The sequence below is a fragment of the Gopherus evgoodei genome, chromosome 1 (assembly GCF_007399415.2).
Source record: "Gopherus evgoodei ecotype Sinaloan lineage chromosome 1, rGopEvg1_v1.p, whole genome shotgun sequence".
In the NCBI taxonomy this organism is placed as follows: Eukaryota; Metazoa; Chordata; order Testudines; family Testudinidae; genus Gopherus; species Gopherus evgoodei.
The window spans coordinates 235639366-235656698 of record NC_044322.1 but is presented as its reverse complement, the minus strand read 5'-3'; the positions used below and the strand labels follow the sequence as shown (position 1 = coordinate 235656698).

The window sequence follows — 17333 nt, the reverse complement described above, 5'->3', positions numbered from 1 at the left end:
AGGTTCAATAAACTCTGTTTCTGCTGAATATTCAGAATTTTTTTCATTTTTGACCTTCCCTATGCATCATATGTATTGCCTTACGTTATGCATTAATGGACAAAAATGCTCTTTAGCAGGTCAGTAAAAAGGTTGTGCAAACAAACGTCCCAGTGCAAATGTTATCAAATAGCATCACAGAAAATAGAAGTAAGAGGGATGAATTCTTTTCTGGTTTATCGCTATTGACTTCAACGGAGTTGTTCCAGCACAGAATTTGGCCCAGAATACATTACTGTATTGAAAGGAACAGTGGGACTGAGTCTGATCACACAGACACCAATGTAAATTAGGAATAACTCCCTGTAGTCAGTGGAATTACATTGTACCCTTGTAACAGTGGTGTGAGAGGAAATTCAAACCTAATACATTTAAACTGATGTATAAAATGTGATACAGAATGAGACACATAGGAGGAGGAAGCTACATTATAACCATTTGATTACAATTTCACAGAGTTTTCAGGGACAATTGGTTTATCCTAAAAAAGTACTGTTAAGGAGATAAAGTTGGATCATAAAGATAGTGGTATAAATCTGTAGTAACTGCAATTGGTTCAAGAATAATTTGGCCCACTTATGCTGTACATTTTTTTAGGGAACTGGGATGATTCTTTTGCTTTGTTTTGTGTATTTTAAAGTATGGGATTATCAGCTCCATGATCAGAGCTGGAACCCGCTATATCATCAATGACAGCAGTACATAATGAGGAAGGCACAGGATCTTCCCACTTCAATAATTCAATAAAACAGGTCCAATTCTCTCACACAGGTTTGCCATTGGTGCAATTCCATTGACTTCAGTGAATTTACCTCTGATTCACATTGGTATAACAGGAATCAGATCCATTGTGTTTTTATACAATATAATCTCAAGAAGAAAAATTCAGAGCTCAGTTTTGATCCCTAAATTCATGGCTGGATAAATTCAGAATTTGGCTTAAGACAGGGGACCATTTCAAAAATTAGATCAGAATCAGGATTCAAATAGTCAGTCCCTGCCCACTCCTATTTGGGCTTTTGCTTAGGCTTACCACTAACCCACACCCTCATATAAATGATCTCAGCCCCCTTTCCCAGCAGGTGTGAAAGGGAAACAGTGGGGCAGGACCAAAGCCATTTAAAGGGATGATGAAAACACATTGCTGCTGCACCTGTGGGAGATGGACTGTGCCTCTCTCCAAGCCTTGTGAGATGGTGTTGGGCAGGGACAGGGACTCTATCCCCTGCTTCACCTGAAGCCTGGATACACCTGTGTGTGCTGTGGGGAAGAAGGCATGCAAATAGGCTGAGAAAGGGAGTGCAAAGACAGCTGCTGATTGGCTGGAGGGAGAGGCTGTGCGGTTAGTTAGGGCACAACACAGCAGATTACTTATTGGCAGGTGAGGAGATTCAGGTGTGTTCAGTTCAAGCACAGAGGATACAAAGCAGCAAGCTCTTGCAGTGATTTTGGTCAACAGCTATTCTCTAGTATAGTTTTTGTGGGGGATTTTCTATAGTGCCTGAGCATGCAGGGCTATTGGGTTCTGCTAGGTCTTTGCTGGCTGGGGCAGCTGTGTGTGGGTAAGTGGTATCTATCCGCCTGTGATCTCTCCCACTGAGATTCAAGTCCTTCTCAGTTTCTAGTCTGCAATCCTAAACAATGAACTATTTTTATTTTTCCTTTCTTAATTTAAAGGCTTTAGGTATCTTCCCCGTACCCACTGAGTTTTGGGGGCAGAGTGGGGATGACTAGGGATTGTAAATCTGTATTTAAATGGCTTAGCTTCAGGGGATAAAGTGGTCCCAAGCAAACTGAGTCTTGTCTTTGTTCTGAGTTGGTCTGGTGTTTGAAGTAGGGAAACTGAGGGGTGGGGCTGAGAAGTGTCACCAGACTCTTGGGCATAAAGCTTTTTGCAGGGGTTGTTGCTTATACTGCCCTGACAGACTTGGAGATGGGGTGAGGTGTGGGAGTCTAGTACTAATCCCTACTTGCATGTGCTCATGCTCTCCCACCCCACCTTTTTTAAGACCATATTTTCAGCATTGCTCTATTCACAAACTGCTTTTTTTTTTTTTTTTCCTCCTCCTTCTAGTTCAGGAGACCTAGAGAATTAACACACCCTCCTCTGTCCCTCTACTCAGGACTTGTTGAAATTGATCTCTAGTCCACTTGGGAGGCTATAATAGATCTGCCCCTGAGTTCCTTGCTAGCACTAACTGTACCCAGAGGTTGCAAGAAGTGACCGTATTGCTTGTGGCTTTGCTCACTTTCCAGAAAAGAGGGTGGGGTGTGAGATGGATGGAGCATGGCTCAGAAGTATTCCTAGTACAGGGTCCAAACCCACCTTTCATTTGAAATTTGTCTTATTATTTAAACATTGTGGCTATATCTGAGGGGGCAACTGATTAAATATTACACTTTTCTATTCCCTGTCTCTTCTAGCTCAGAATTTGAGGCCTCAGATTGCAAACCCCAAACTTGCTACAAACAATCCTACCCTTACTACAATTGTTCTAGAGAAACCTTTCTGTGTGTTTGATGATTCACGGTCTCCAGGTAGCTCCTATGTGGTCTACTTGTATGCAATGGCTGACTCTGGTAAGTATCTGGCTTGATTTCCTTTCTCTCCCTCACCCTCTTTGAAGCTACGTAATGTAATTCTGTAAAGCTCCATGGCCTCCACCTCTGCTGACAGTGTGTGTGAGAGACAAGTGTCCACATGTAATTGGAAGCCAGGGCAAAGAGAACAAGGGCAAAGTACACAGGGCCAGCCTTAGGATTTATGGTGCCCTAGGCGAGATTATTAAACTGGTGCCCCTGTGCCTGATCTGCTCTTAGCAACACAAAGATAAGCTTACAGTATTGGAGAACTTGCCACATTCATGTTATTAAAACCAGTTTAACTTAATGAAGCACACTGTAATGCTGATGGACTAGCACTAAAGAAGCAGCACTATAGAAAAAATTCTGATATGACAGAATGATGCAAATATTTTTTTAATTTATCAAAATTTTATTGGAAATTTATATGAAAAGGTATTGAAACAAAGATTTGTTTTTAATTAAAAGCAATCTTTCTGGCTTTTTTGGCTGCAAAATCAGTAATAATGTCATCGTATGACAAAGACAAAGTCGTATCTTGTTCGATTGCAAGAATAGCAAGACCAATTAAGCGTTCCTGACTCATGGTAGAGCGGAGATAGTTTTTAATGAGCTTTAGTTTTGAGAAACTGAGGGCTTGTCTACATCAGAAAGTTGCAGCGCTGGTGAGGGAGTTACAGCGCTGCAACTTTGAAGGTGTACACATCTGCAGGGCATCACCAGCACTGCAACTCCCTGTTTGCAGCGCTGGCCGTACTCCCGTTTTGTCTCGGGTGTAGAGGATCCAGCGCTGGTGATCCAGCGCTGGTAATCCAATGTAAACACTTACCAGCGCTTTTCTTGACCTCCGTGGAAGGAGGAAGCCTCTGGTAATCAAGCTGATCTCCTTTCCCGGTTTGCTCTCTCGTTCCCGGAACCCCGAGCAAGCAGGTAAGGAGAACCGCTTGCTCGGCGGTTCGGGGAACGAGAGAGCAAACCGGGAAAGGAGACCAGCTTTGCCGCGGTTTGCTCTCTCGTTCCCGGAGCCACCCTGCAAACCGCAGGGAAGGAGAACCGCTTGCTCGGCGATTCGGGGAACGAGAGAGCAAACCGGGAAAGGAGACCAGCTTCGCCGCGGTTTGCTCTCGCGTTCCCGGAACCCCCCTTGAAGCCGCCCAACAGCGCTGCAGTGTGGCCACATCTAACACCACTTGCAGCGCTGGTTGCTGTAAGTGTGGCCACTCTGCAGCGCTGGCCCTATACAGCTGTACTAATACAGCTGTAACAACCAGCGCTGCAAAATTTTAGATGTAGACATGACCTCAGTTCTCCTGATGCTACTGTTACAGGAATTGTCAGTAGAATACGAGTGGCAATATACACATTAAGATATGTCAACAAGTTTGCAGGTATGAATAAACTGTACAATGTCCATCACCGATTTTGCATGTGGCAACATTGATGACAGTGTACTCAATTCTTCATACAGTTCAAGTCCATTTAAATCAAAACTATCACCGTGCTTCAGGAGGCTCTCTAGGTTCTTGCACTTTGTCATTAGTTGCTCTTGTTTTCCTATTTCATTGAATTTAGTTATGTCATACAAAAATCCAAACTGTTCATGGTGTACTTGCAAGGTATTAAACCTTTCATCAACAGCAGATACTGCTTTATCCATCACAACATTAAAAAATTCAACCTCAAATTTATTTTCTGGATCGTCTATGGGAATGATCTGCTGTACAGATTCTTCACAAAGAAGTGTCCCTGGCCTTTTAAACTCATATTAACTATCTATTTACTTCATGAAAGTTAGAGAAAACATTGTGAAAACGTAAAACATTGGCTGCCCAACTTCTGGGCTGGCAAAAGTTATACTGACTCACAGGGAAAAAAAAAAGCAGGAGAATCTTAGTACAACATATAGTCACTTTATACCAGGGGTGGGCAACCTTTCAGAAGTGGTGTGCCAAGTTCACTGTAATTTAAGGTTTCTCGTGCCAGTAATTAGTTTTTAATGTTTGTAGAAGTGTCACGGAGTCACCGGGCGATGCTCTGGAACTGCTCCCCACAAAGCCAGTCAGGACTTTGGGGAGCCTCCTGTCCCTTGGAGCAGACTTCTTCAGGGCAAGAAGCTCACACGTCTTCACCTCCTGGGTCTCTCCTTGGAGCATTCAGCATCCTCTGCCCCTCCGTGCGCTTCCCACAGCGAGCCCGCCTCAGTGGGGTCGTGGGGAAGCCACTGGGTCCTGCACCCCCACTTTGCAGCCAGATGTGACTCTTAGCCAGCCAGTAAAACAGAGGTTTATTCGATGACAGGAACAGGTCTAAAACAGAGCTTGTAGATACAGCAAACCAGACCCCTCAGCCAGATCCATTCTGGGGGGCAGTGAACCAGACCCCCCACGTCTGCACTTCACTCCTCGACCCCAGCCAGCTCCAGACTAACAACCCCTCCCAGCCCCTCCTCTCTCCTCAGCCCCTTTCCCGGGCCAGGAGGTCACCTGATCCCTTTGTCTCCAACACCTTCAGCTGGCACCTTTGCAGAGAAGGGGCCCAGGCCATCAGTTGCTAGGAGACAGAGTGCCAGGCATTTAGGTGCACTGTCCCTTTGCTCTTCAGCAATCACATGCCCTTATCCCACCACCTAGATACTTAAGAACTGCATAGGGGACACTGAGGCACCAACACAGTATTCAGAGGAAACATCAAGAACATTCCCAGTTAGTCACAAGAAGGTTTCTCTCTATGTCTATATTATATAAATAAACTATTGTTATTATCTGAGGTCTTGGCCACCGGTCCTGCTCAGGCCACTGCCAGCTGTGTAAATGAAACCCCAAACTGGCAGCGGGCTGGTGGCTGGAACCCTAGACAAGGATCCCAGGCCCTGCTCAGCCCGCTGCTGGTCTGGGGTTCTGACCACCAACTCCTGCCAGCCAGGATCCCGGCCGCCAACCCCCCCTCAGCCTGCTACCAACCTGGGATTCTGCTCACCCAGGCTGGCAGGAGGCAGAGTGGGGCTGGCGGCTGAGCTCCTGACTGGCAAGGGGCCGGCAGCCGGAACCCTGGAGTAGCAGTAGACTGAGTGCTGCTGGCACCCCAGACTGGCAGCAGACTGAGCCACTCAACCCCCCATCGGCCCTGCTCAGCCCGCCACCAGGCCACTGACGGCTGAGTGAATGGAATCCCAGGCTGACAGCAGGTTGAGTGGTTCAGCTGGCCTGCTCAGTCCACTGCCAGCCTGGGGTTCCTTGAGGGTCCCCAGGCCAGCAGCAGGTGCTGAATGGGGCCGATGGCTGGTATCCCAGCTGGCAATAGGGCAGCAGCCGGAACCCCAGAGCAGAGATGGGCTGAGCCACTCAGCCTGCTGCTGCATACCATCAAAAATCAGCTCACTTGCCACCTTTGACAGGTGTGCCGTAGGTTGCCGACCCCTGCTTTATACACTAGTAAGAAGATGAGCATATTACAGTTGTTGGAGGGTTCTTATCAGGAGTAACAGGCTATATGAAAGTCAGTCAACATTTTTTATTTCTCTGATGAAAACTGGCCCACTCCCTGCCTTTAACCAAACCTGTCATTAATAATTGTCAACAACTTAATTTTCTGTTTTTGGCTAAGATATTGATTTTAAAAAAAAATATTGAAATTGGTTTCAGGATTGTTAGCAAGAATTTTTGGCAAACAAAGTTGTTAAATGACAATCTAAATGGCAACACAGTACTGCTTTCATGCTTGGCTCACCCCCCAGCCTGCTGGTCCAACAGCTGCAATAGACCCCAAAATCCACCTCTTGAGGTGCAGAGTGGCAACAGAAGCAGCAAACCCTCAGGTGCAATCACACGCCAATGGGCACCACCACCAGCCTTACGGACCATGGTGAAGTTAGCACAGCATCTGATCTCAGACAGGTCACCCATGGAGCCACAGCAGCTCATCTTGCCCTGTGCAGCTCCCCCCGGATGAGATGGATCGCTGGCAGCTGCCAGCCCGGGGAGAGGCTCTTCCCAGCTAGGGTGGCCAGATCCAGATGTCCTGACTTTATAGGGCGAGTCCTGATATTTGGGGCTTTATCTTATATAGGCACCAATTACCTCCACCTAGAGTGACCAGACAGCAAGTGTGAAAAATCAGGACACGCAGTGGGGGAGAGGAGGTAAAAGGAGCCTATATAAGAAAAAGACCCCAAAATTGGGACTGTCCCTATAAAATAGGGATATCTGCTCACCCCACCCCAAGTCCTGATTTTTCACACATCTGGCTAACCCCAGCCAAGCCCTGTGTGACATTCCAATCCTGGCTCGCTGCCCAGGAAGTGAGTTACTTTCACTTTCATTCCTCAGCAAGCAGCCAGCTGCCTCCTCTCCCCTCCCCTGCAGCACCTCACCCAACCCAGCCCTGACGGAGGGGAGGGAGGAGAGAGAGAGGGGTGCTCCTGGGGAGGAGGGAGAAAGGAGGGGGTGCTCCATGGGGCAGGGGGGAGAAGAATGGATGTTATGGGGGCAACAAAGGATACTGGTTCCAGAGCCACAGAGCCTGCCTCGCCTCACCTCACCTCAGCCGGGGGGAAAGAGTCACACTCACAGGTGAGCTCCTTTCCCAACCCCCACCCCCTGCCCCTTCCCAGAGACCCCAGCAGTCAATCCCATTCCTCAGACTGTGCTGCATTGGGCTCTCTCTAGGACCCAGCAGCCCTGCTTCTACACTGTCTGGGCTGCCTGCAGCGTGATGCCCCCAGGGAGAATGAGGCCCTACGCCGCTGCCTATTCTGCCTATGCCTAAGGACGGCCCTGAAAGTACATATAGAATAAAAGCCAGATCCTAAGAGGATGTAAAATGGTACATCTCTACTAGCTTTAACAGAGCCTTGCTGATCGATACAAGTTGATGGTCTGTTCCCTGTTCTCTGCTAGGACTGATCTTAACAAAAACTTTTAGACCTAGCACCTCAGCATGATCACAATGAAGTTGGCTGACGTTATATTGACTATGGCTGACTGGTCCGCATAGACAAGAACCAAGCATGTTGACTATTGTCAGCTAGTCATGGGTGCTCTAACTGTTCTAATGTTGCACATGACTGATCCTTGAGGATTCTGATCAACTTAGCATCAGGTGAGTTAACTGGAATGCTCAAACATGAGTACACTTTCTAATGAAGAAAAAGATGAGGCGACTTCCTGGTGAGGATAGTAAAAAGGAAGCTTAGATTCCTGCTTCTTCCAGCTTTGCTGTTAAAGGATGCAAACTGTATGGGCAGTCAATTTAGCAACACTTGAGTGCTATGTGGACTTCAGCAGAGCCAAACTAATATCAGGAGGCTCGAGTCTAGGCAAAGAAGGATGAGCTTTCAAAAAGTGTGTTTTGGGTTCAAATAATAGGCTCAAGTAAGCCATGTAACAACTTAGTTGCCACAAGATTCTTTCTCTCCTCAAGTCAGACAGGAAATGAGACCTTGTGTAAGTCTGGCGGTAACAAACTAATAGCATAGGAAATTGTTAGCTGACAGGCACATCCCTAGTTCTTATGGCTTATTTCACTTCTGGAAGGATGGATGTGGAGATGCTTCCTTAGTACGAAAGGACCTCAACTCTGACTGAATATTTATTTAGGGTAACTCCTGCAAAAGACTCAACTGTCCTGAGTACCTGTGAATGTGCTGGTATCATGGGATGTCTTGGGGCTTGTCTACACTGGCACTTTACAGTGCTGAAACTTGCAGTGCTCGGGGGGGGTGGTGTGTTGTTTTTTTTTTTCCACATCCCTGAGTGATAAAGTTTCAGCACTGTAAAGTGCCAGTGTAGACAGTGCACGAGCGCTGTGCTCCCGGTGCTGGTAGCTATTCCCCTTGTGGAGGGTTGTGTGGGTGTGTCTGTGTGTTTGTGTTCTGGGTTTTTTTTAATAGCGCTGCCCTCTCTCCCAGCGCTATGCCGCAACCACACTGTCACATTAAAGCGATGCCGCGGCAGTGCTTTGACAGGGCTAGTGAAGACATGCACTATGTGAAACAGCTGTGTTTTAGTACTAAGGGCACTTCCTGGAGCCATTATCTGTAGAAGTTTTTATCAAGACTTTCCTGATGTCTGGCTTAGCATTCAAGGTGGAATATTTTGAGACATCTGTTATAAAACTCCTCTCAAACTACTCTATCCGTTCTACATACAGTAAATTCCATAGCATGCACTCCATAAATAAAACACATGCACAGCTACAAAGGAAGAACTTGTGCTCGGAGGAATTGCAGTAACCCATTGAAATGAGGAAGCATTCCCTGACTATTGTTTGAACTGGGACAATTTCTTTAAAGTTTGTATCTACCTTAGAAAGTAACATGTTTCATCATGCTAAGATACCCCACAGGGTGAGGGGAGGCATTACTGACATGGATTTAACTTCCTCAGGACCTTGTGTATATTATCTAGCCTGGGAGTACTTGGCTTAATACCTGCTATCAAAGGAACAAGCTCTGCCTCTATAATGTGCAGAGATCCTCTACTGAATGTTTGAGACAGTAACACCACTAGGTGTGAGGCTTTAGGCTAACTTGATCAGTGCCACGTTGTTACTAATGTCTGACAGATTTTTTTTTTCTGGGATTACATTATGGGGTAGATGAAACTTTCCCATGAACTACCATACTGTTACTTCATAGTGACTTGTGGGGTGGGGACTGGGTTGGCAAATTTAAATGCATTACCACATATCAAATACTTAAAGCTGGGCCTTAGTGTGGCTGCACTGTCAGTACTGACTCTCCCTGGTGGGCAGGAGAGGGCAGGGGTGAATAAAGGCCAGACTTTTGCCTTACAATATTTGGGTGGGGGTGGGTTTGGTTCAGCTCCCTCTCCTTCCTGCAGGGATAAGTCCTGCCCCTGCTCCTTGGTACATTCACTGGTGGGGGTGGGGTGGGGCTAGTTACAAAGAGGAGCTGCATGACCTGGGAAGAGGAGTGGTTCCATTCTGTGTCAGAGCCTCAGCACTATGAGGGGAGAGGATGAGGCGGGGGGATTCCCAAAGATTGACTGACTGGTAAGGAGAAGGCCCTAGGGTGGGGAGGGATTCTGTTCCATCCTCGCATACTGAGCTATCCGAAGGGGCTGAGAGGCTGCTGCTCAGTTCTTGTGGTGGGGGACACCTACAGAGGCAGGAATGAGAGCATTTGTACCCACTAAAAGTGGCAGAGGCTCAAGTACAAGAGTGTTTGTGGGTGGTGGCAGAGCTTGCTGGGCTGGTCCCCACCCCTCCCCCACAAGCTCCTTCCTGATCACAGTAGTGTTGATAGCTGTCCCTCTGTGGGCCTCCTCCATCTCTTGATCTAATGCTAGGAAGGACATACGGAGCCTGTCTTTGTGTGTGAGTGAGAATACCTAGAGACCTCTCGGAGCAAAGGATTCACCCATCCCACCCAGAAGTGGAGTAGAGAGGGGTGGGGTAGCCAAACAGACCCAAACACCCACTGGGAAGGAAGCCTACAGGATCCACTGTTGGCCTGTCACTTGAGGGAGGACCTGGTTTAATTAACCAGCCTCCCAAGCTCCCTCAGCTTTCCGCTGATGTCCCTTTTCAGGCTGTTTGGGGGCAATACAGCCTGACAACTTACTCCACTCTGAATGGGAGCAGCCCATAGAGGCACTCCTTTCCCCAGGCTGTCTTGTCAGACAGCTACAGGCATAGGGGAGATAAGAGCACAGGTACTAGTTACATGCCTTGTGATGGAGGCAAACGAGGCCTCTAAGAGTAAAGTGATTCATGGCTTGGCAGGACAGAACAGGTGCTACAGAAAGTGCTCCCCTACTACCACCAGTGCTGGTCTTGGGTCTATACCTCTTCTGGCCTCTGCTGTGGCTATTGGTTGTGATGTAGTTGGGGGATGGGGCAAAGGAAAGGGTCTGTTGGGCCCCTAAAAGTTAAAATTGAACATAGTGGGTTTATGTGGGTACTCCTTTTGACAAAGCTGAGGGTTCAATGTTGGTGGGTGGATGGGAAGGGCTCGTAACGAACATTATACTGAAGTATCCAATCTCTCTTGCAGCAAGCACTGTAAGCTCAGCTGTGACTGACAACAGCAGCAAACCTCTCAACACCACTTTCCAAGACACCAACGGAGGACAACTTGGACCTTACAGGGCTGCATTGTTTAATGTGCCCAATTGTGTATCACCCCCTCTGCTGGCTGATGTTGTAAATGTGAAAAAAGTTTCAGATGTCTTGAAACAATACCTCTTCAGAGTGGGAGATGATGTGACTTGTTTATATGACCCAAACTTCCCTGGTGCCTGTAACCCACCTCTTGCTGAGGATACAACATACAGGTATAGCTCACAATTCTCTTTTGGACAGGGGTGTCCTTGCAGTTGGCATGAAGGTTAACTTAGTATAAAACTTACTTGCAAGCTGCACTAATTGAACATAGTGAAACTGTTCCTTTCAACAGCAAGAACAGAGCCCTCAATGCTCCATTAAGGGTGGCTCTGAGTAGAGCCAAACGCCAAGATAACCTTCACTGCCCCACCCATGCATCTTAAGTCCTTCAGTGGTAGTGTATGTCAGTTGGGCTGAAACCCAATTAAATGGCTATCTTAAAGTTAGTGAGATTTTTAAAACTTGTCTTAACTGGATCTTGTAGAAGCCATTGAAATGTCTGACTCAGTGCCTGCAGAGCTCTTATTCATCTGCTCAAGTATAATCCACCAGCTGGTCATTTGACTGTCTCTCCCATGCTTTCCTGTAGCAAGGGAGCCCTGCAGGACTCAATCTTTGGGCACCATCCCAGACATTTACTGTAGGTCATACTGAATTTAACTAGGGGACACTACTGTTGGAAGGTTGTTGTCAACTGGCACAGTTAACAAGCACACTCAAGAACAAACTGAAAAATCTAATGTGACAGGTGGGAGAGGATTTTGTACTAACTCCTCTGTTCCCCTCTGAAACCTCTGGAATAGCTAGCCACCCCTTTTATATGTATCTCTCTAAGACAAGATGTTACCTAGTCTTCATTTTTTGGCAGCTGTTGGATTGGTTTATATGCCAGATTGTCAAAGCCTCCGCTAGAATGATTAACCTGCCTGTCTCTGCTTCCAGGTTTAAGTACCTTCTAGTAGATCTGGTTGCAGGTGTTGTGAAAGACCAAACGCTCTGGTCTGATCCAATGAAAACTCGTAGGGGTAAGTACCAAAAACCAAGGTCAACTGGTCCCTCTTGGGAAAGAAATAAATATGCTTTAGGACATTTAGTCACTTCCTGCCAAGATGCTGGCTAAAGAAACAAATTCCAGTCCTTTCTGACCCAAAAAGCTTTATGTATCATTAAAGCTAAGCGGTGGAGGTAACTCTGGAATACTACTCCTCCCCTGATGCCCTCAGGACAAAAAGATCAAACGTGACAGATGGATTTTTTGTGTGTGCAGTGGTTTGAGCTTAGGTCTGGATTCTATTTCTGCCTCTGCTGCAGTCACTAGATAGAATCATAGACTTTAAGATCAGAAGGGACCATTATGATCATCGAGTCTGACCTCTTGCATAATGCAGGCCACAGAATCTCACCCATCCACTCCTGTATCGAATCAATGTCTGAGCCAATGAAGTCCTCAAATCATGGTTTAAAGACTTCAAGGTGCAGAGAATTTTCCCGCAAGTGACCAGTGCCCCACGCTGCAGAGGAAGGTGAAAAACCCCCAGGGCCTCTGCCAGTCTTGCCTGGAGGAAAATTCCTTCCTGACCCCAAATATGGTGATCAGCTAAACCCTGAGCATGTAGGCAAGACTCACCAGCCAGACACCCAGGAAAGAATACTCTGTAGTAACTCAGATCACAGGCCATTGGGCATGTTTACTGCTAATAGTCAAACAACCTAATTTTGGCAATTAATTGGTATCCATTACACCATCCCCTCAAACTTATCAAGCACAGTCTTGAAGCCAAGTGTCTTTTTGCCCCCATAACTTCACTCCTCTGATGGTTAGAAACCTTCGTCTAATTTCAAGTCTAAACTTCCTGATGGCCAGTTTATATCCATTTGTTCTTGTGTCCACATTGGTACTGAACTTAAATAATTCCTCTCCCTCACTGGTATTTATCCCTCTGATATATTTATAGAGTGCAAGCATATCTCCTCTCGGTCTTCTTTTGGTTAGGCTAAACAAACCAAGCTCTTTGAATCTCCTTTCATAAGACAGGTTTTCCATTACTCGGATCATCCTAGTAGCCCTTCTCTGTACTTGTTCAAGATTGAATTCATCCTTTTTAAACATGAGACCAGAACTGCACACGGTATTCCAGATAAGGTCTCACTAGTGCCTTGTATAATGGTACTAACACCTCCTTATCTCTACTGGAAATACCTCACCTGATGCATCCCAAGACCGCATTAGCTTTTTTTTTGTGGCCATGTCACATAGATCAGGTGATTTATCTATTTAAAGTGGGTATATTTCCCTATATTATAGAGGATTTTTGAGGCTTAAACTAATTCTGTAAAGGACTTCAAGATTTCAAATGAAGGATGTTGAAATGCCAAGGCAAGCGGTATATAGACTTCAAAAGTAACACCAGATACTGTGGGGTGGGGAAGGCTTGAGCCATTAACTTCCCTAGTTTATGCTGTCTATCGTAACTCTTTCTGGAACCTCTGAATATGTACAGTAATACTTTTCTCTTCATCCCACCTCTTCTAGTAAAACAGACTTCAACAATTGATACCTGGCCTGGGCGAAGGAGTGGAGGAATGATTGTCATCACATCCATCTTAAGCACGCTTATATTCCTTCTAGTTGTTGGATTTCTTGCCTCCATATTCTTCTTTGTCATGTAAGTTACCATTAAGCTTCACAGTGTGAGAACAGAACTAACTACCACCAAGTGTCTAACCCATCAAATGATTGGTCTTGACCCCTCACTATGACTGTCTCAAGCTGGGAATTCTAGCTTCTCAATAAACAAGTGGTGTTGGAGACTAAAATCAAGAACACAGGTGTCTCAACCTTCTGGTCCACACCTAAAAGCAGCATCTTCCCCTGAGAGGGAGGGTCATGACAACAGACCAAGAAACTCCTACACTTAAAATCACTTTTAAACTAGAACCTTGGCCTTAGTGTTCACCTGACTTAAATGTGTGCAGCGCAGTAAGTCATGGAGTTGCACTTGCTTACAGTCTGAATGTGGTCTTGCTATGAGAAAATGGGAATAACTTCCAGTCTCTTGAACTGGGTACAAGGTTCTAAAGGGAGGCTGGGGAGTTCACTTACTGACCTGGAATATAGACCAAATGCTGCACCTGGTAGGGATGGTTACTTGGGCATTGGATCTTCTTGGATCCCAAGAGATGCTAATGACAACCCATGCATCCAACGAAGTGGGTATTCACCCACGAAAGCTCATGCTCCAATACGTCTGTTAGTCTATATAAGGTGCCACAGGACTCTGCTTTTACAGATCCAGACTAACATGGCCACCACTCTGATAATGACAACTGTCACTGCAATGAATAACAATTTGAGTAGATTCCTGTCAGACTCAGCTTCTGTGACTAGCCTCTTGACTTATGGGGGGGGGGGGGAGAAACCAAGTAATCAAGGATCAAACTTAGGCCCTGTGAGGCTTAAAGTTACTTAGAGTTCATTCCCCTAACTTACATAGGGGTAGCATAAAAACCTTGACACTCCCTGTTTGTCTAATAGGGTGGGAGGGGAATCTTTCTTAGAACTGTTGCCTTAAAGCTTAAAGGCCTTGTCTTGCATGCCATGAATCCTGCCTGACTTTTGGAGTAAACAGTATAGGATTAAGTCCTAGATGCAATAACAGAAGAGCAAACAAGCATCTAAAGATGGGCAGGTTTTTATCAAGCTTGGTGATAAGTGACGCTTTAATTTTTCCAAATGAGTCGTATGACTGGCCTATAGCTTAAGAAACCCCCATCAGAATTAAAAGCTCTTTCTCTTCAAGCAGGGCATCAGGAGAGACATCCACAGAGACCACACATGCGTCTCAGACTACCCAGCAGGCTGTACCAAGATCTCAGGATAGCTCTGAGGGAGTGAACCAGTGAGCCCTGAGAGAAAGAAGAGTCCACACCCTGGCTGAACTTCAACTGAACGGCTACAAATGTACTGATATTAAAGAATTGCCCTTTCCTACTGAACTTTGAATAGGTCACATTGATTAGATACTCAAGTTCAGTAAGTGAAGCTGAATGGCACAGGTGTTCTATACATATCATGTTCCATCAACTCCTACAGAGCAGCACACTATCTTCATTAGGTTGCTGCTACAAGTTGTGGCAGCAAGTAATCTTGTCATTGGGCTCATGGTACTTCTATCCTTCAGTTAACTCATGTGCGGCTGCATATTTCCAAAACTGAGGCGTGGTAGAGAGTTCTGATTCTAGAGAGCAGTTCATAGTCAGTGACTGCCTGGTTTAGTGGGAGGAGAGAGAAAATGACCAAGTGTATTAGTGTGGGCTAGAGTAACATACTGAAAACTTTCAAGTTTGCTAGCCTGGGCTAGGGTTTAGTACATAATTATCCTTGTTTATAGGTTAGAAGCTAAATAGGTTCTAAAGCTGAGCTCAACCTTTGACTTTTATTTTAGCTTCTTTTTATATAATTGAGAATGTGATGTAGGTAAAGAGAGGCTTCATATGGAGAACAGTACTTAACAGTGCATGCAGCCTAATCAAGGCTTGATAGCAGCTAGCTCTTCAGTTAGCGCCTTAGGAAGAACAAACTTAGTACCAAACTTTCATTGAAAGAAGGGTAGAGGCAAACTAACCAACTGTTAGAAACTACAAATGAGGGATATGGATGCCTGTGGCATCAGCAACTTTCACAGTTCTGCACAGCCCCCACACCTCATTGTTTAAAAATATGTAACTTCCCTGCAGAGACCAGACTTCAGGTCTCTAGTTCTAAATACTTCTGGACTAGTATTGGTATGCAACACTAAAGCATCTCTCTTAGAACTAGGCAACCCTACTTCTTATGGAAGTTGTTAGTGTCCAGCTCCCTAGAAAATCTGGGCTGTAAATATTCAGAGAGCTTCTATCTCTATATAAGGCTAGTGTTTTCAACTAAAATATTGGCTGGAAGTTACATTGCCTGAGAAACAGTCACTTTTAATGAAAACTGGGTGATAGAATGTCTAGTCTCTACTATTTAGAGCAGGGATATCTTTGACACTTCATACACCATGACAGTGGAGGGGGGTGAGGATTGGCTGGTTCCATCAGCTGCTAATCCTACTATGGTAACATGAAATGTTCAAACAGTGCATCCTCAACTTGTACTGCTGGAAGTGAACTTGTCATGTATTTCTTTCCTTCACTACCATTCTGTCCCACTGACCAGTATAAGTGGAAAAATTATACTAACACTGAGTTTCTCCTCTCCCTAGCCTTCCCAAGTTGCACTGAATGGGTCCAGCTTGAAGCCTTCTCATAAACTGTGTATATGAGCAACTCCTGCTGTACCCAACTAAGTATTCTTAACATGTACATAGTTGTCACTAACATAATACATTTGTCATACACTAGTGCTGAAGTCAGTTTAAGCCTGTCTCAGTTTAGCAAATATCAGTCTTTTATGCAGCCACCAGTAAAATGGGTGGCTAATAAACACATCACTGGCACAGTTACTCAAGTCTTTGTTAATCTTCATTAACACATACTGAAAGAAAACAGCAGCTTTTTCCTGGCTTTTAACTGTTTAAACTCCTTTAGAAAAGTGTACAAAGGGCATTCTTTTAATGTAAAACTTCACCATAATAAAATGTTTCTTCCCAGACATCCTACTGGTTACTATGTGCGTAATTCTTGTCTGTAGGATAGAATAATCCAGTTAAAGATGGATGTGGTCTACTGCAATTAGAGCAGGGGTGGGCAAACTATGGGTTGGGGGGCACATCTGGCCTTCCAGCCATTTTAATTGGACCCTTGAGCTCCTGCTGGGGAGCGGGATCTGGGGCTTGCCCCACTCCACATGTGCCATGGCTCCACGTAGGTCCCAGAAGCAGCAGCATGTCCCTCCTTTGGCTCCAGGGTGACCAGACAGCAAACATGAAAGATGGAGATGGGGGGGTAATAGGAGCCTATATGAGAAAAAGACCCCAAAATTGGGACTGTCCCTATAAAATCAGGACATCTGGTCACCCTATATGGCTCCTATACATAGGGGCAGCCAGGGGGCTCTGCACACTGCCTCTGTCCAAAGTGCTGCCCCTGCAGCTCCCACTGGCAGTGCGCAGAGCTGCCTAGCCATGCCTCCACATAGGAGCTGGAGGGAGGACATGCTGCTGCTTCCAGGAGCTGCTTGAGATAAGTGCTGCCCAGAGCCTGCACCCTGACCCCTCCAGTGCCCCAACCCCCTATTCCAGCCCTGATCCACCTCCTGAACTCCAAACCTCTCAGTCCCACCCTGCTGCACTGCAGGGCCTGCACCTCAAGCTGGAGCCCTCACTCACCCATCTGCACCCCTGCCCCAGCCTAGAGCCCACTCCCACACCCTGAACTCATTTCTGGCCCCACCCCAGAGCCCGCAAGCCCAGTCATAGCTGTCATTCCCTCCCACACCTCAACCCCCAATTTCGTGAGCATTCATGGCCCACCATACAATTTCCATACCCAGATGTGGCCTTTAGGCCAAAAAGTTTGCCCACCTCTGAACTAGAGAGACCTATGAAAGAGATCCAGGAGATAGTGTAGCATTAGCTTGCCTATTATTGCACCCAAAGGGCTGA

General features: G+C 46.0%; 1 protein-coding gene across 1 annotated transcript; it reads left to right on the top strand.

Annotated features, from left to right (window-relative positions):
• The first annotated feature begins 1546 nt into the window (after positions 1-1546).
• On the top strand, positions 1547-16370 carry UPK3A (uroplakin 3A). The gene is made up of 6 exons (XM_030553330.1): positions 1547-1601; positions 2464-2619; positions 10637-10916; positions 11689-11771; positions 13280-13412; positions 14547-16370. Exons 1-6 carry the CDS (start codon positions 1547-1549, stop codon positions 14647-14649), a joined length of 810 nt encoding a protein of 269 aa, XP_030409190.1. The 3' UTR covers positions 14650-16370.
• The last annotated feature ends 963 nt before the right edge of the window (positions 16371-17333 follow it).